This window comes from Theobroma umbraticum, unplaced genomic scaffold (assembly GCF_002168275.2).
Source record: "Theobroma umbraticum cultivar Fairchild unplaced genomic scaffold, ASM216827v3 scaffold_44.0, whole genome shotgun sequence".
Classification (NCBI taxonomy): Eukaryota; Viridiplantae; Streptophyta; class Magnoliopsida; order Malvales; family Malvaceae; genus Theobroma; species Theobroma umbraticum.
Window position 1 is genome coordinate 3,406,489 of NW_018397255.1, and position 19,268 is coordinate 3,425,756.

The 19,268-nt window shown below is 36.3% G+C and overlaps 3 protein-coding genes across 3 annotated transcripts; 2 read left to right on the forward strand and 1 right to left on the reverse strand.

Annotated features, from left to right (window-relative positions):
* Nucleotides 1-5,388: 5,388 nt before the first annotated feature.
* LOC110409154 (EPIDERMAL PATTERNING FACTOR-like protein) lies at nucleotides 5,389-7,129 on the forward strand. Its single transcript, XM_021418415.2, has 3 exons — nucleotides 5,389-6,470; nucleotides 6,579-6,613; nucleotides 6,727-7,129. The coding sequence occupies exons 1-3, from the start codon at nucleotides 6,368-6,370 to the stop codon at nucleotides 6,973-6,975; spliced, it is 387 nt and encodes a 128-aa protein (XP_021274090.1). The 5' UTR covers nucleotides 5,389-6,367; the 3' UTR covers nucleotides 6,976-7,129.
* A 5,825-nt stretch (nucleotides 7,130-12,954) lies between these two features.
* Nucleotides 12,955-14,771, reverse strand: NFS1 (nitrogen fixation S (NIFS)-like 1). Its single transcript, XM_021419435.1, has one exon. It carries the CDS (start codon nucleotides 14,680-14,682, stop codon nucleotides 13,330-13,332), a length of 1,353 nt encoding a protein of 450 aa, XP_021275110.1. The 5' UTR covers nucleotides 14,683-14,771; the 3' UTR covers nucleotides 12,955-13,329.
* Nucleotides 14,772-15,528: 757 nt separating this feature from the next.
* On the forward strand, nucleotides 15,529-19,262 carry LOC110409920 (uncharacterized). Its single transcript, XM_021419434.2, has 2 exons — nucleotides 15,529-15,812; nucleotides 16,710-19,262. Exon 2 carries the CDS (start codon nucleotides 16,731-16,733, stop codon nucleotides 19,002-19,004), a length of 2,274 nt encoding a protein of 757 aa, XP_021275109.1. The 5' UTR covers nucleotides 15,529-15,812; nucleotides 16,710-16,730; the 3' UTR covers nucleotides 19,005-19,262.
* Nucleotides 19,263-19,268: the final 6 nt, after the last annotated feature.

The following is a 19,268-nucleotide window of genomic DNA, read 5'->3' on the forward strand; positions in this document are numbered from 1 at the left end:
AATGTACTTAATTGAACGCCGTGTGACTTGTGCAAACACCATCACTTTATTTTGGTTTAGACTACTAATTAGGAGTTGTCATTTTATAGAATTACCAAATATTAGGTCTTTCATATGTAAAGCACATATATATTTTATCTTTGACAAGTTTTTTTCTACATAATTAATCTATTTCCAATGCAAAATCATAAAGAGGATTAATTTGATCTTATCGGATAGGTTTTTCTAAGAGATTTGATGGGATAATGATAGGAGAGATAGGGGCTTTGACACCGTCACAGTTTTATGGAATGGCATCAAATCAGGTAATCTCAAGATGACAGCTTTCTACACCAAATTAAGTGAACAGAAACTTCTAGTATTAGAATGTCAAGGTCACAACAGAAAAAAAAAAATCAATCATCTCCTTGGCAACTTTGCTACTGAATCACACAAAGGTGTACTTTATTGAAAAATTTTGATTCATCCATTGTATGCTAGCTTTTTATGAATTTAATTGAATAATTGTTCAAGGAAAGTCGTACTTAAACATTTTTTAATTATTATTAAGATCGTGCTAAATATTTAAAAATCGGAAAGGATAGAAAGAAAATAATAAAAATGACAATGTATGTTAATAATATACAAATTGGTTATGTCTATTAATTGTTATTATGCACATAGTTTTATACTTCATGTAAAAGATCAATGATTTTCTCCTCATCATCATACCTGGATGTGAATTACCTAAAGCTCATTTAATGTACCCTGGTAATTACACGTGCAGGGAGGCAGGCATGCACACGCCCTGAAAGAGACTGCTGAAACATCTCTTAAATACAAAGACTTTGGGCTGAAATGATTGGTCAATCATTTAAGACATTTTTCTTCTCTCTCTCTCTCTCTCTAGTTTGAAGCCAGCCATTGGCCTATAATCATTTAGGCCATTGAGAAAGACTCCTATTAAGAGTTGATTTCCAGGCTGCCGCGAATTCAACCTTTCAGTCCACGGAAGCCGTTGGGTGTTTATATATGCCTACCCATTCAACTAAAACTTTTGATACTTTTAGGTACAAATTATTACAAGGAAAAAAATTGGGAAATCTAGGAATCTGTAGAAGAAATTTCTTTCAACGTAATACTTTCAACCTAATTTTTCATAACCATTTTCCTTTTATCAGCAAAATGATAAAAAATTATATTATTTATTTTAAATTAAAATATTTATCTTAAAATTTAACATCATATTGACCTCAAACATCTTTAACAAATGTGGTTGGGACAAGGTTAGGGACCCAATACCTTAAACAAAAAAGTTACACCTAAAACATATGGCCTAGAGTCGCGGTAAGTGGCCCATGACCCCCATTTATTTCGTTTCTGATCCAGAGGCTAGGTTTGGTTCATTGCTCTATGTTGTTTTATATAAATATATAGAAGGAGCTACTATTTTGTTATATCACGTGCTATAGAGTAGAGAGGATTATCCACTGACCTTTCCAAGTTTCAATCTCACTAAGAAAATGTCATTAGCAACTTAGGTTTGAACTTCAACCTTCTTTTCAATTCCTTTCTTTTTCACTTTGAAAACCAACACCAACAATGGGCTTTTCAAAATTTTTCAGACCCAGGTCAAACTAACGTGGACGTACTAGACTTTTCTTAAAAATATTTTCAACTTAAGACTTGTTCGTGTATCTCAAAAATAAAATCACCTTAATATGACGAAGACGGTCAATTAATAATAATTAAAGATAAAATATGCTGGTACAGTGTAGCCGCAGCCGAAGTAGACCTATGCAAAAATAAGCCAAATCTAGGAAGGAAGCATAAGACTGTGTGGTCTGTCTTTGAATTTCACATATGCCAAAAGAAACTGCGGCCATGCCATGACAAGAAGTCATTGAGTGTTTCAATTCCATTAAAATGAGTAATCATATAATTCAAACTTAGTCTCATTAATTAATTAATTAATCCTATATTGGTTATTAATAACCATAGAGTCTAATTTCAAATTATTTTAAGCCTCGAATTCGTAGCTTTTTATGCGAGTGGCGCTTCCAATAGATAAAACTCAATTTGCAAAAAAAAAAAATGTAACAAAATATGAGTAGCAGTGTGGATAAGGACTTGATAAGAAAACGAAGGGAATAATATAAGCATCTGTTTAAAGCGCTTAACATCAATGCCTTTCTCTGAAAATTATATGTACTTCCTAAGCTCATAGCCACGCAATCTAGATGAAACAGAAGAATCTCTCATCGGCAATTTAGTGCTAGTAATTATTACCATTATTATGCTAGTAATTGCCATTCTCGTTTCTCTTTACCTTCGTTTTCAATTTTCTGCATAAAAACATAGGCATGTCAAGCTCATTCCCGTGAAGAATAGTTTTCGAGACACTTTCGGTCGCTTCTTAGTTCTATCTCCCCTGTTTTAGAGGCAATCGAAACAAGCACGTCATGTTAAATTATGCACGCTTAAATCAGACACATTTTCCAAAAAGAAGATGCCGATTTTCACATCCATCTATAGTTTAAGTACTTGTATTTCGTGAATTTTGGTAACTTAAGATTCTTGAACTTGTAAAGCAAGAATACGAACCTAGTTCCAATATCTTATTCCCATGATGCAACTACCAGGGGAAACCTAGAACTTTCTTTCCCCAGACTTTTTTTATATACAGGAAGAGGACTCTGTGGCTCTGAACTTAAGGTTTCAGCTCTACTAGTCCAATGATTAAAAAAATCTACATTTGACAATGAAAATACAGAAGTGAGGAAGAAAACCCTCCCCCCCCTCTCTAAAGAATAGAAAACGAAAACAAAATCAAGGGGGGAAAAGGGTTACATGATTGGAATATGACCTGACTGGATGTCAAAATTGTAGACACATTGTGACAGGAATGATATCCATACACAGTTTACCATCATTATACACTGCATAAGCCATTTAATTGACCAGCAGAACATTGAGGAAACTCAAAAAATCATAGTGATTGTATAGATGAATATATAAGCATAAATGGTGAGACAATGACCAAGAAAAAAAAACAGAGAAGTTCTGAAATTATGCCTCCAATGTTAGGGATAGAAGGATATTTTAAAGTGTTCAATATGGGAATACATTCAACAACTTGGGCAAAGTCCTTTTAAGTTCATTAACTTGGTTAACGTCAATGACAATTAGTGAGGAACAACATCACTCTTCTTAGTAAACATGATTGTACAAAAGTCTTCAGAGTCACAAAACCAAGAAGTACATCAAGTTACTTGACAGTGAATAACACGTCTAATTTCCTGTTTTCTTCCCTTCTTTCAGTCCTTCAGCTCAAAACATCACATTTTCTGATTGTAGACGCGATTATAGTTGGCTCTTTCCCTCTTCTATTAACCAATTTGTCTCTTTTTAGGAATCCTGTTGTAGGATATTATCTTTTGCTTACACTGTTGCAAGGCCAAAAGATAGACAGGCATCACATTAATGGAAACCTGTTTGTAGCACTATCCTTTTTGATCTTTTCATCATACACCAAAATAATCTTCATTTCCACCACATGTCCTCAATTCTACTAATACTTATCTCTTCTCAAATCATATAAATCTTGGCAGCAATGATCTTTGATCTGAATTTCTCACATAAATAAAAGAAAAAACAGAATCTTCCTGCCTGATGATAATAACAGAGAAAGTCAAACAAAGGATAATATATCCTACTGAAATTTCAGCCCTACTTGACAAGCAAACCTAAAAGTATGCCACCAATTTAACCACCTACTGATAATTGAGAGATCATACAGAACTAAGTACACATGTTCCACAAGTTAGAAAGGAACTAGGATCACAAGATTTCGAGATAATCTACTCAGCATAGAAACAGCAAGAAATGCCATCTCTTTTAAATATGTAGTAACAGATGAGATTCTTTCCCTTCACTATTTTCATTCTCAAGCATTAACTCTGAAGAAGTACAGATAAAGGATGAAGGGATCTGCGCGATACGAATTGAACGACAAAATGACAAATTGAGGAAGCATAAAGTAGGTGAATTGTTAGACACAAGGAAAATGGTATTGTATCAAGAGGGAACACCAAAAACCAATTTGTAAAGACTAGGAAGAACTGAAGGTGTGCCTGATAGTTTAGTTATTTTGTGATTTACCAGCTGCTGGCATTGAAGCCTAAGAGAATTTCTCCCTCTCTTCCTGTCATGGAAGCCCAGACTTAGAAAGTTCAGATCATAGCACGTATCCCACGTGCAGAAATTAACTTAAATGACCGAAATCTCTGCAGGATATGAGCTACTCTATCCTCTTTGTATCCTTGACCATTAAAAATGGTTTGCAATGGAAATTATACAAAGAGACTCATCTTGAGCTAACTGCAGCCTCAGCCGAGACTGCTTTCAAACTAAACATCACAATCACAGAAACACAAGTCAAAACTAAACATTTTTTCCCCTTAATTTCATCCGAATTGATAAGAAAATAGTAAAACAGAACTTATCAACAGAAAAATTAAAAAAAAAAAAGAAACTAAAATTGAGATTAACATACCTCCCCTGGGAGCCTCATCGGGGCCAAATAATAGTGCCGCTCTAAACGAACAAGTTTCCATCACACAACGGACTGGCACTGCATCCGGTAATTAAAATTGGTAATCTTGTAATTAAGAAGGTAGTACGAATCTGTAATGCAATCGAGTTGAGGTAATTAACCTCCAGGAGTTCGTTAATTATGGATTTGAGAGCTGATGATGACATTATTCAAAATTTCTGCTCTTCGGATCTAAAACAAATGTAAATTTGGCAACCAAAAGAACGAAAATGTTCTTTTGTGTTTTTTTTTTTTTGAAAAATAAATTTTATGAATTTTTTTTTGGAGGTTAAAAACTTGGGCCAGGCCTGTAACTGTTTGCCTGCATTGGGCATGATTTTGAGCCCATATGGGGTGCAATGGACCCTCGAAACAAACACGACCAATTTTAGCAGCCCTTCCTTTTTTTTTTTAATTTTAATAAAATCTAAATGCGTCCACTGGAGAAAAAGTTTACATGTTACTTGTAGGAATTATTACAAATATTGTAATTAATAAATATAATTCACAAAAAAAAAATTGAAGTACCATTTGAATTATATATATATTTCCATTATTTGCAATAGACTTGTTTATTTATACTCTATACTTTTCACTTGTAATTTCATTCAAAAAGGTAATGTAAAATGAAGCAATATATTTGCTAAATTTTACTGAATTCAGTCATCAGGAAACACACACCATCATGGATTAGAGAGGAAAACTTTTAATTATGCACAATATTATTCTTATTAAATAAATATAAATCGAAATTCAAGCGTAAAGTAGAGCCACGACTATCTATATGGTCAAAGAAGTTGCAAATAGAAAAAAGAAGGAAAAATAACGAAAACATTATTCACGGGGAACAGAAAAAGACTATGGAAAAGATACGGAAAAAATGATCTATCGAGATTCAAGAAGAAAAGAAAATCACATTGGATTGTGGAGATGACATGAGCCCATCACATGTGATTAAACCATCATGATTGAAGAGAGATACGAGGAGAAAGTATTTATTAGATTATTATGTTCTCTCTGTTCTGTTTCCTCAGTGAAAGGAAAGAAGGAAAAGAAAAGAAAAGAGGATATGGCGTGATCAGTTGGAACTGCTCAGAGACGAACTAACCACCACAAGAAAGCCCAAAAGAGCAAACTTCAAAAAAAAGGAACAACTGTAATTTTAATATGTCAAAGGAAAGCGAAAACCCAATTTCCCACAGCTGTTATTTCATGTCCGTTTGTGGGAATTTGGTGGCGTTTCTGGTGTTTCTTTGCTGTTTTGGTTCCTAGTTGTCCTTTTAACACCTTTCTTTTCCTTGTCTTCTCAAATCTCAAAAGGCTCCTCTCTAATGTCGTTGCCGCTATCTGCTGCGCGCTTCTGTTTGCTTTCACCCGTCCGTTTTTTGAAAATCTTTGTTGGTCTCGCAGCTTAAGGGGCTCAAGAAACGAGGTTATAAGGTTCTTACCCTTTTCTGGGTTCTCTTCCTTTCCTTCTTTTTCTTTGATTTCTGCGTAACTTATTTGTCCTTCCACGTTCCATCATTTCAACAGAGAGCGAGATAACGCTTATATTATTATGCTGTCATTCATTCACTGAACCACTCTCTTGTTCTGTTATAAAGTTACTATCCCTGTATCCCATTTTGCCACTTTGCTTTCCAACTTCCAAGCGTCCAAAATGCGTATTGAAAAGCTTTCTAGTTACTATATTTGAAGTCTCTCTCTTACGCTCATTTTTTGCTTTTTCTCTTCAGTTTCTTTTTCTCGCTACCATTTGCCTCTTTGGCTCCCTTTTATTTTTTTGCCCGCAAAATGGTTTGTAGTCACAGTTTCATATTTTTCCAGAGACCTTGCTGCTTTTCCCTTCTTATTCTCTTGATCTTAAGCACAACCCAACTGAGATACAAAGCTGAAGGTAATTGGTCATCTATTTCTATCGCAACCCAAGTTTTGAAAAGTTTGAGCAACAACAATATTTTACCTGGTTTGGGGTAAATTTTCTCATTCCTACATGTTTTTGCAGGTAGACCAAATCCCAAATCTGATAGCTTTTCCCAGGTGAGCTTGGAGTTTCCAACTTTCCCTACCTGAGAACAAAACCTTTTTCTTTTTCTGAATAATATACAATGAATGCTGAGATGTTTTGCCTTTTTTCTTGTTACTTTGGATAGACAGTAACTGAAGAAAAGGCGACGTTAAGAGCTCAGATAGGTTCAAGGCCGCCAAGGTGTGAGAGGAGGTGCAGCTCATGCGGGCACTGTGAAGCCATTCAAGTGCCTACAAATCCACAAGTCCAAAATGGTAACAAGGGTTCTTCAACGTTACTCTCTCATGTTGCCTATGCGAGAGGAGATGACAGCTCCAACTACAAGCCCATGAGTTGGAAATGCAAATGCGGGAACTTCATCTTCAACCCCTGAGTAGTTGCCCGAACATAATTTTAGGTTCTTGAATGCCCATTTTTGAACCATGTAAATCTGTGTAAGAGAATATTAGTATCATTACAATTATTTTTTTTGCTTAGTCTTTTATTCTCTTGCTTGTGAGAATCAGATATTTGATGCTGCATCCTCTTACTGCTATTCTCTTTATCTGCTCAAGATATATTGTAATTTGTTGATTATCAGAATGTTTGAAAGTAATCATATATATGCATACTACTAGTATTAGTCCATAATCAAGCAAAGGAGCTTTTAAGATATGCTTGAAGGTGGCAAACTGGCAATGCTGTGAGTGTTGGTCTTTTCTCATCATTTTTTTTATTTTTGTGCAAACGAAATTCTCCCTTGGACCGTATATTTGTACGCGCATACGGTTTATATATACGTTAAGAGATGCGATTTCTTGTGCAAATCGTTATGACGCCTGAGTATGATCACATTTTTCTGTGAAGTGAAAAAGTTTCCAAAAGCTACTGTGGCGGTCCAGAAATGAGGGAAAAACACAGAGAAATGTTTTGCTTAGAAAGTAGACAATGATTTGGCTTGTACAGTTTCACCACACGCCATCGTCTCTCATCTCCTCCAGGACGAGTTGGTTTTTTTTTTCTGTTCCAACCAAAAATATAAAAAGAGAAAATCAAGAAATTGAACTCATGGGGAAAAATATTATCTACACGAAAACAGCTGACCTCTCAGTCTCTCAGGCACTCTCTCAGGACGCTCTAAAGCTCTAGTCTCAACTCCATAGCAGATTTCAGTTGTTTTTGGTTTTCTTTCCATTATTTCTTGGCGTGTAAGGAAACACATAAAAACAATCTTTTTCCTTCTCCAGTTGTCCTTATCATTTAACAGCTCGCCAGGAATCTCAAAAGTGGTCTTATCACATGCCTAAAATGGGTCTAAGCAAAAGGCTTTTCGGGGTTTGATTAACCAAATTGTCTGCATTGCTTATTTCAACATCTTTTAAAAGTTAAATCTTGGTTTTTTCTTTTTGAAAGTTAAAAGTTAAATCTTGGTTTATATCTACATTACGCACCCAAAATGAACCCGAGATTAGGAAACCTGAAATTCTCTGACTTGAGCAAGGCAGCCTTAATCATTTAGGAATGCTTCAATCAAATGAATTTTCAAAGCTGAGAATATAGCAGAATCCAGCTAATTATAAGCATAAATCAAGTAAGGGAAGGAGTGGTATGAGAAGCGAAACAGGGTCTTCTATTAAGAGGAGTAAATCCTCAAGAAAAGTACTAGGAAGGATTGCCCGTTTTTACGGAAGAGGAAATGAAAGGATAGGAAGAAGCAAAAAACCAAAGAACAGGGGAGGATCAGGGGTGATCAGAAAGGAGCTGTGTCCTTTTTCCCAAAAAGAAGTCTTAACAATCAAAGTGATGGGATATTTCATTGGCATATTTCCGTCTCTGGTCCATCTTTTTTCTAGTTTGCTAGTATACTACAAAAATCATGCATCTTTCATGTAGACATGACTAAACAAGACTTTCCATACGTACGCGGGTACGAAGTTTTGCTGCTTAAATCAATCAAATAAACAGTAGCAAATTCCTGAATGACAACAGCTAAGAGAAAGGCAGACAGAGCTGCAATAACCAAAAGCAATGGGGAGTCATTACTGCTGCAGGTGATTTACAATCCGGACTGGCTTTTACCTGCTTCACTTCTCAGATAAAATTTTTTAAAAGAATTGGGTTTTGTTTTCTTAGAAATTGTTTGTTTCAATTATTGTTGTACATATTTCCTTACAGAGCTGTTCATGTTATTTTTTCCTTCACATTTTACAGTTGGGTATCAGTTCCTTTTGTGAATAATTCAACATTGCATAAATGTTAGTTGCTCTTGCATGTTTTTAAATCACAATAATTTTTTTTTTATATAAAATCAACGAGTGCATCGTTCTCCATTAGAATTGGAACTCGAAATGTGTTGCATCTCAAATAAGTAAACTTAGTACTTCCCTCATCTTTTTGTAATCAATAAACTTGTACTACACCATTAATTAGTCATTAGACTAGAGGTAGTTAATCAATGGTCTAATTTGAAAATAAAATTAAGAACATAAAGATTGTGTTGGACAAACTATAACGTAAGACTCGGTTTTTGCCTACTTATTGATAAGAGAGTTTATTTTTTTTAAAATAATTGAAGGATGAGTCTCGTTATTTTATTTTTTATATGATTTTTAAATGTAAAAGCTAATATACCATGGAGAAGAAGTTAATAGGCTTTGGTAACCAAAAAGCTTAAAAAAAAAAGCTGAAATAAATGAAGATAACAAAATCTGGTGAGGGGCACCCCTTGCTTTTTTTTTTTTTTTTTGCAATGAAGGCATGCACTCACTGCAGTCCTTGGTCCTTTGCCCTTGCTTACAATTTCAGGCTTCATACTAACAGGAAATTTTTGCCCTTTTTGGTACTAACAGGATTTGAGATCCAAAGTTAAAACAGAAACTGATATAGCAAACCTGCAGAAGCACTCTCTGCATCAAGCAGCTGAGGCCTAGACCTGCTTGGACAAACTATGATTTCTAGACTGCCAAAGCTTATATATATGATTTTTTTTTCTCAATTTTGTTAGTAAACATTGATGATATGTCCTTGACTGGCAATTAACGCTCTTCAGGTAATCAAAAGCTGAACAGTTCTGTAAAAGTTCAAATGCTGCACCAAACAACTATTGAATTTACATAGAAACAAGTAAAATCCCATTTTATTTTGAAATGAAGAGCGACAAATAACATATGCCATCAAGAAAACAACACAGAGAAAAATACAGGCGCGGGTTTCGTCTTCAACTGCACATCCAAATTCCAAACGCAATCCTTATCATTCATCTGTTCAGTTTCTGGCTTTTCCATAAAACTCCGCAATGTTTATCCCTTGGGAAAGAATATTAAGGTACACTTGGTGCAACAGTCACGTGGGGACATGGGGGAACCATCTCCACCATGTCCTAAAAACCTAAAAAATTAAGTCCAAAGCTTAAAGAATAAAGAGAATGTTTGGTGGTGCGAAGGTCAAGACAGACAACTGAGGAAAAGCTGAGGCCCACGACAGCAAAACGGATTCTGATTCCCAAAGCCTCCTTTTTTTCTCCCAAGTTTTTTTGTGCTTGTGTGCAAACAGGCATTGAAATTTCTCTCTCCCGCCCTTAACCCATGGACAAAAATACACTATACTTTTCTCTACAGAAACAGCAGAAGAGCCACGAGTCACCCCTTACGATTCCCAGAGGACGTTGACGGGCACCAAAAATCAGAGTGGATGGTACAGAATTCTCTGTTAAGGCATTTTCCAGGGGCCATTTTGAAATTAGATTTTTTTTCTCAAACCAAATTTGACCTTGGGAAAGATTTGAGGATCAGATTCTACAAATTAGGTTGATATTTACACACAAACGAGGGATACTGTACCATGAACCAGTTGCTTGCTCTATTGAGGGCCTGCTCATGTAACCATTCAGGTGCTAAGAAGCCCCATTTGTTCGAAGAGGTAACTTATTATTCAGGAATATCCCCTTTATCAAGTATAATTGATTTTTGGTCCAACCATTGGTGTCTAAAATTACTGAGCAAATGATACGAACCTTCTCTTCACATTGAGTAGTCAGCTAACAGCTGTTTGAGCAATAGTGCCCTCTTCTTGTACGAGAAAAAACAGAAGGCTAATATAATTTAGATAATCTCCTGAAGTATGAGAGAAGCAAATGAAATCCTTGAGTCATATCCACTGATCAGATCATTTAAACATCTATTGACGTTTAAACACTTCTAAACTTGAGAACTTAAAGAAATTGAATCAGTCCACCTAAAAAGATTAGCCTAAAAACTAAGCCCGTCAAAATGGATATCTTCATTTGACAGACATAGCCCAAGATAGAAGCCACTTGCTAGTTGTCACCGGCATAAAGAACGCACCTACGAAAAAGATGAGGATAAAGTATGATCATGGTAGGCCTTTCAATGGTGTTTGATCTTGGTATCTATCACCACTACTACCGAAATCTAGGATTTAGTTAAGGAAAACGCAGTGCTTGACATAACCAGTCATTTGCCCAGGCCAAGAGAATGATTCGGCAGCATCAATCGGAAAGGATCGACTATTCTCCATGCTGAATTTTGCAAGCTGTGCCTGAATTGAATCATTGCAAAGACTAAACATCCTGGACAATTTGTATAACTCGATATTGTAATCTAGATAATAGTATTATATAATAACTTTCACTAAATAATTTATATAATTATCTTAACAGGGATAATGTGAAAACTAAAAGCAAGAACAAGATGATGGCTTTATTAATTAGAGGGTATTGACTGAGTTAATGAAAAAGTGCATGAGATACCCACTTGATTTTAACATAAGTAACATAATTCATCCTGCAGAGTCTAAAATGCCAAGTTAAGCATATGAATGACAAGGCTGAAGCGGTACCAGGTGCCACAGGCTTGAGTTGAATCAATCACATGATTCAATTAACACATAAGCCCTTAAAAGCATTCCAGGTATTAATTGGCTATTAACTTCCTCCTTTAGTTTCTAGCAGAAACATAGGTGTCAGACTAATAATAACACCCACTCAAGCTCCCAATGAATGCGCTCAAACCAGTCTCCCTTATAGCTACAGTGGCTTGCAGGGCCAGAACCTTGGTCACTGCCCTGCGTTTCTCCGATCTTGCAGCAGACGAGCAAATGATCAGACTTCATGATGCCACAACGAGAATTTGCTCAGATAACAGAAAGGAACGAGGTAGTAACAAGGATCAACAAGGAGATTGATCTGGTCCTTTCCTACCGTCAAATTACTAGATATCTGCCCTACTATATTGATTGTGACTGATTCAGCCTAAACAATCCTTGGTTTCTGCGGTGAAGTAGTTTACTAGTTGTCTTAGATACTTTTAGATTTATATAACACACAGAATGTTTTCAGTTTGGAACCAGAAGTTATAAGTTTAATTAATAACGTTTAAGAATGGCTTATGTTTGGTTCAAAATCAAAGTTTGCGAAAACCAAGGATCCATGTTTGGCTCATTAAGTTCGTAAGTAAATACATGATGCTTTTACCTTGATCAGTGGGAGAAATTCTATTCCTCAGACACAAGTATCAGTTCTCTAAAGCAATTCAGACAGCTAACATTCAGAAGAAAGATTCCTCAACTCAGAATCTATAAATAACAAACTCAAAACCAACAGCGTCATCACTGGCCAGATCACATTCTAGATGACAAACATGCATAACCTATTTTTTCTTGCAAATTTATCTATAGGCTCTTAAGAAAGTACAAACGCTATGTAATGAGTAGTTAAGTGTTTCGACGAGCCAAATTCAGGAAATTTTTGAGCCTGATGAGTATGCATCATTTTCAATAAAATGCAGCATTTACAGCCATCAAACATAAAGGAACAAGTGAAGGCAGGAGGCATGTCATAGCGGATTTGAATGCATTAAAGAGGGAAACTTAAACAAGAAATTCTTGGCCACCTAGTGCCTTCTCAAGTCAAGAGACAAAAGTTCATGTTCTCTCCCCAGTCCTTCCAATCAGCTGGGGAAATATACTGCAAGTTATACTCCGCAATTTAAAATAACATTATTTGGAAAAGGATCTAGTCACACTTTTCATTCTAGACTACATACAGCTATTAAGCTGCACTAACATCAACAACACTGCCAAAAATGGTTAACAAAAGGGAGCATGCAGCAGTAGTGGAAGAAAATCAACTGCAGAGGACAAAGGGAAAAGGTAAAACAAACAATACCTTTCTATGTATTCAAAACAGGAGGCATTGTTGCAAATGGTAGAATGCCTGCATCCAATGTACAATAATTTTCTCCAAGGAATTTGATCTTAAGCAAAATGACAACCGACGAGCCACTCTACAATGCTTGATTTGACCTGAGACTTTACAATAATTGAATTGCTAGCAGAATTGGAGTATCATGACAAGTAATGACCAACTAACATCATCCAAATTCTTCATTCATCACATAAAAATAAAATAAACGGGCTAGTATTTTTTATTGGAACACAGAGTGAGCTAAGCAAGTTACTAACACAACAAACTACTGCACAAGCAATCGTATTATCAAAATAACATATGCCTATGTTTGAAGACTAGAGTATGATTAACTCTAACACCAGCCCAATATTGACCATAGCATCTGCTAACCATATAAATTAACTATGAAAGCTCTCAAGGCATTTACAAGGATAACCAAAAGTGACAGAATTCCAGCTCTACTTAAGCAGCTGTAGCTGGCAGGCACCATTCATTTGACATGCAAGCCATATCCAAAATAGCTCACCCATATTCAAAACTTGATCAATGCTGCGCCCATTGAATCTGCTTAATATCAATCCCTTCCTTCACCATCTCATAAAGTGGACTCATTTCCCTCAATTTTTCAACCTGTTTCACAGTAAGGTCGACAGCCCTATCAATCTCCTCCTCAGTAGTAAATCTCCCAATCCCAAACCTAATTGAAGTATGTGCCATATCCTCATCCACACCCAATGCTCTCAAAACATATGAAGGCTCCAAACTTGCACTTGTACACGCACTCCCACTAGACACCGCCACGTCTTTCAACCCCATCAACAAACTCTCCCCTTCAACATATGCAAATGACAAGTTCAAATTCCCAACATACCTCCTCTCCATACTCCCATTCACCACCACCCCATCAATCTTCTCCCTAATCCCATTCAACAACCTCTCTTGCAAACCCTTAATTCTCCTCTCATCATACTCCATTTCTTTCATTGCCAACTCACACGCTGCTCCCATCCCAACAACAAGCGGAGTAGGCACAGTCCCACTCCTTATCCCTCTCTCTTGCCCACCTCCATTCATTTGCGGCTCAACTCTAATACGTGGCCGCCTTCTCATATACAAAGCCCCAACTCCTTTTGGTCCATAAATCTTATGCCCACTTAAACTCATTAAACTAACATTCCATTTGTTCACATCAACCTTAATCTTCCCTAAAGCTTGTGCTGCGTCAGTGTGAAAAGGGACATTAAATTCTTTACAAATTCTACCAATTTCCTCAACCGGTTGAATCACCCCAATTTCATTATTGACCGCCATCACAGAAACTAACCCGGTATCGGGCCGGATTTCTTTTCTTAACTTATCCAAATCAATAAGCCCATCAGACCCAACAGGCAAGTACGTTACCTCAAAACCTTCCTGTTGAAGATGCCGGCAAGAATCCAACACGCATTTGTGCTCCGTCTGCGTCGTTATGACATGACGCTTCTTGTCTTTGTAAAAACGCATAACGCCTTTGACTGAGATGTTGTTCGATTCGGTGGCGCCGGAAGTGAAGACGATTTCTCGCGGCGAAGCCCCGATAAGTTCGGCGACTTGTGCGCGGGCGGTTTCGACGGCGGTTTCCGATTCCCAACCGTAGAGGTGAGTACGGGAGTGAGGGTTGCCGTAACGGCTGAGGTAAAAAGGAAGCATCGAATCTAAAACCCTGGGGTCCACTGGGGAAGTCGCTTGCATGTCGAGGTAAAGAGGACGGCCCGCGATTTTCACGCCTTTCATGATAATTCCTTCTGTGTCCTCATACTCTGTTGGGGATGCAACGGCGGCCGCGGTGGAGAAGCGGCGGAGAAGGGTGGTTTGTTTAGTTTTGATTAGGGTTTGACGAAGAAGCTTCAAGGCCATTCTTTTTTCCTCTATACTTGGGATATTGGTTTTGTTTTCTTTTTGCGGCGTTATATAGAAGCAAAGTTGAAGGAGAAGAAGAAGTGCGGCTGAAGTGGGAGTTGATAAAAGCAATAATATATATATATATATATATATATAAATAAAGTTAAATTATTTAAAAAATTTACATAAATATTTATTTTTTATTTTGAATTTTATTTTTATTTTAAATTAAATTAATTTTCTAATTAATAATTAATTTAATTAAAATAATATTTATTATTTTATATAATATAATATTGATGTGATATTTAATATTATAATTAATAATAATATATAGTATTATTTTAATATTTATTATTTTATGTAATATAATATTGATTTTATATTTTAATAAATTTTAATTATAATAATATAACATGTCAATTAATCATGATAACAAAATATATAATTTTTTTAATTTTTATATCAATATCGATATGTGAATACAAATATCAATTAGTATTGTATTTAAAATAATTAATTATAAAAATTAATTTAATTAAAATTAAAAAATAAAAATTTATTTAAATAATTTAAAATTTATTTGAACACTAACCTTGATAGAATTATTAATCATCGTCCGACTTTTAAGATCTCGATGTGACACGTGGCAGCTATCTGTCATTTGAAGAAAGAAGTGAATAGTTTAATGATGTTTCGATGAGGAGTTTACAATCGTTACCACCTCCCGATGTTCAGTTCTCTTCCGAAACGAAAGCGACTCAGGAGGATAACCATTAAAAACGACGTAGTTTGATGATTATTTGATGCCACACGCAATTAAGGCAGTGAAGACATTAGGGGAACGAAGAGTAAGATTTGCTGAGAATATATAACTAAATACTAAATAAAATCTTATTTTGTTGTCTTTTTGAGAAGTACGATAGCTCCGGTGTGTGAAACACTCCGTTTTTTCCATTTCCAGATCCGATCTCACATTGGCACCGACACCAAAGCTTGTACTGAAAAATTTTCAATCTTGAAATCAAGATTTCTCTCTCCCTTTTTGCCTTTTCAAAACTCCTCGACATATAGCCATTCTCGGAATTCCCACTTAAAAAGGGAGGGTTGGCTTTGTAGTTTCTTTGGGATCATTTGGCTTCCAGGTAAGTCTCTGTCAAAGCTTTTTCCTAGTTAATTTTGAAATGTTAAAAAAATGGGTTTGCTTTGAAATGCAAGTGGGTTTGATTTGTTTCCGATTGTGTACTGTTACCAGTCAAATTTCTGAATAACTGGATGAAAACGTGGGTTGGGTTTTCGTTGTGCTTGGTTATTTGGTGATTCTACGAGCCAAATGGTGGAGTTTTCAACTTTTATTTTTCTTTTTGTGTCGTTTTCTCTTAAAATGACAAAAAGAGTTTGAAAAAAAATTTATTTCTTGGTTAAAGCTTTTAATAAGCACTGGGTTCTAGTGTCGGTGGTGCAATGATCTCTGTTTCTGTTACTTTATAAGGTTTGATCTCTGCTTGTTTAAGTGGTGTCATTAATGTCTTTAGCCATATTTTGTCATCCTTCTTCTTCATCTTTTCTCTTTCCTTTGGATTAGGTTAGTATAATTAGTATTATACCATTATTAGTGTCTTTAACCATATTTTGTCATCCTTCTCTTCATCGTTTCTCTTTCCTTTGGATTAGTCTAGTATAATTGGTATTATGCTATTGTTAGTCTCTTTAATCATATTTTCCTATGGAAAGTGGAAAGTTTAATATCTGTGCTTTATTCATTTATGACGAATGAAAGCTTGTGAATTTTATTTTTGTTCATGATAAACTACCTTTTGAGCTTTAGTTCATGGGATGCTCTGGTTTCCATTGCATATGTTTTCTTTCAATAATAGTTTTATTGTCTGTTTGAGTTTTGACGTGCATACTGTCATATGAGGCTGTTACTTTTTTATCGCAATCTTCTCATTGATGAAATATGAAGTTGAATTGTATGAATATATCTGTTAATTGTCAAACATGTGTTGATGAATTCTGATGTTTGTCGTGTTTTCTGGCAGGTTTGTTGAAGGAAGTTCATCATGTTCAGGCTTTCACCTCGGAGGAACCAAAGATCTAAGGGTTTCAAGGTAAAGCATGCTCTACAAATATGTCTTCTGGTTGGTGTTTGTATCTGGCTGCTTTACCAAGTGAGGCACTCTAATGAGAAGAAAGCAGCATATGAGAAATCAGGGAATGAAGTCATAAAGTTGGGGAGAAAGGACCTTCCTCAGGCAGAGGAAACAACTATTCAGGATGCAAGGCACAAGGAGGAAGAAGAGGAAGAAGAGAACAAGCCTGAGGATACTGAAAATGTGGGAAGAGAGAACGGGGATGATGATGCAATGCACGAGCATGATAATGACAAACCTGAAGAGGAAACAGAGCACAGAGAAGTTTCAATAGGCGGAGAGAAGGAAAATGAAGAAAGTGGGAACAATGATAGTGAAGAGAAGGAGACTGAAGAGACTAAAGAGACTAAAGAGAAGGAAGGTGAGGAGAAAGAAAGTGAAGAGAGTAAAGAGAAGGAGATAGAAGAGAGCAAAGAAAAGGAAAATGAAGAGAGGAAAGAGGAAAATGAAAACAAAGAGAGTAAAGAGGACAGTGAAAACAAAGAGAGTGAAGTCAGCACAGAGGACAGTGAAAATAAGGTAAATGAGGAGACACAAGAAGTCAATAATCAAGAGAACGAAAACACTGAGGAGAGTCAAGAAAAGGAAAATAAACAGATTGGGGAAGAAAGTAATGAAATGGAAAGCGGAGAGAAAGAGTCAGAAAAGAGTGAGAACTCAGGTACTTCAGATGACCAGGTTCATGATGGAACTGACACAAATAATGCAGAAGCAAGAGAGGAACATTACAAGGGGGATGATGCTTCCAGCGAAGTAGTCCATGATATCCAACATGTAGCAGTTGAGAAGGAGATAAGTAGTTCAGAAAATTCCAATGAGTCAGAGCAGTTGGAAAGCAAAGATAAAAATGAATTTGACCAGGAGAACAAAACAAACAGCACTGAAGCATCCAATGTCCATCATGATGATGCAAATGTGCTAGAAAATGAAACAACTGAAAACAATCAAGAGAGCGGTAATGAGAGCAATCAGGCTGAGTCAAAGGAAGATTCCCATCCTGATTCCCTCACAGCGACAGAGCACCAGAATGAGACAGATACAGCACCCGATACAACTCAGATTGTAGATCATGTGGCTAAACAATCTGAGAAATCTGACTTAAGTGGCAATGGTGAGCAATCAGATTCAAATGCAACTCCAAGTTCAACTGAGAATGGTGATGGAGCTAATGGAGGTTCTACAAGCTCTACCAGTAACTCTGAATCTATTGAGTCAAACAGACAGACTGAGAACTCCAATGCATGGACAGGATCAGACAGTAAAACTGCACTTTCAGTTACAAGCCAAAATGATAACTCAGTTCAGAGCAAAGAATCCAACAATAATTCTGGAGGAGAGGGGACACAGGAAAATGTTCTGTCATTAAAAACAAATGACAATTCCAATACTGACCAGAACGAAGGTGGTCATTCTTCTGATTCATCAATTCCTAAAGAGAGTGAAACATCCTCAAACACAAATGAAAATGCTGGTGCAGGTATGAATGAAAATGATAGTGGCGATACCAGCAATGATGCAAATGCAAATGGGAAAGACAGCAGTGCTGACAGTCAGAGTAACACCAATGACAATTCAAATGCAAATGAAGATGTTGCTCAAAAGGACAACAAGAATTCAAATGTAAATGAAAATACTGCTCGGAGCACCACCAACAATAATGAAAATGTTGATCAGAGTGTGAACAATGTCTCTGAGAGCAATACCAACAATGAAAATGCAGGTCAGAGTGAGAACAATGCTGCTCAGAGCAATACCAACAATGAAAATGCAGGTCAGAAGGAGAACAATGCTGCTCAGAGCAACAATGAAAGTGCACGTCAGAATGAGAGCAATGATGCTGTTCAGAGCAACACCAACAACAATAAAAACACAAATTACAATGAGAACAATGCCGCCCAGACCTACAATAACGGAAATGCAGGGCAGAATGAGAACAATGCTTCTCATAGCTACAGTGACAAAAATGGAAATCCGGGTGAGAATGAGAACAATAATGCTCTGCAGAGCTACACCGACAACAACAAAAATGCTAATGACGATGTAAATTCAGACCCAAAGGAATCAGTCGATTCTTCAAATTCAACAGATGCATCATCAAATACAGATGGAAGCACTGATGCAAACCAGAATAATTCCAATGTTTCTTCTGATGCTTCAACTTCTCAAGAAGTGAAACAAGCTTAAACAGATTTGGAAACTTTGCCAGATGCAAGAGCTGAGGCGAATAACGGTGAGAATGCAGCTGCAGAGTGAAATTCCTGATGGTTTGTTGTTCACTACATGACCTCCTACTGTCATTAAATTTTTGTTTTCTTCTTCCTAAGATGATCAGGCATTTGTATGTTCCTGGTTACATGGCTTTGTTGTCATATTAGTGCTGAAAATATTATTTTGTGCTTGTAGATGTCCACGAATAATGATTGATATTCCAAGTTTTCATAAGCCACT

Excerpts from the sequence above, each read along its gene's own strand:
- LOC110409154 (XM_021418415.2), top strand. The coding sequence starts at position 6,368 with ATGGTTTGTAGTCACAGTTTCATATTTTTCCAGAGACCTTGCTGCTTT. Across the intron at positions 6,471-6,578 it reads ACTGAGATACAAAGCTGAAG|GTAGACCAAATCCCAAATCT; the intron begins GTAATTGGTCAT and ends ATGTTTTTGCAG. Across the intron at positions 6,614-6,726 it reads AATCTGATAGCTTTTCCCAG|ACAGTAACTGAAGAAAAGGC; the intron begins GTGAGCTTGGAG and ends TACTTTGGATAG.
- NFS1 (XM_021419435.1), bottom strand. The coding sequence starts at position 14,682 with ATGGCCTTGAAGCTTCTTCGTCAAACCCTAATCAAAACTAAACAAACC.
- LOC110409920 (XM_021419434.2), top strand. The coding sequence starts at position 16,731 with ATGTTCAGGCTTTCACCTCGGAGGAACCAAAGATCTAAGGGTTTCAAG.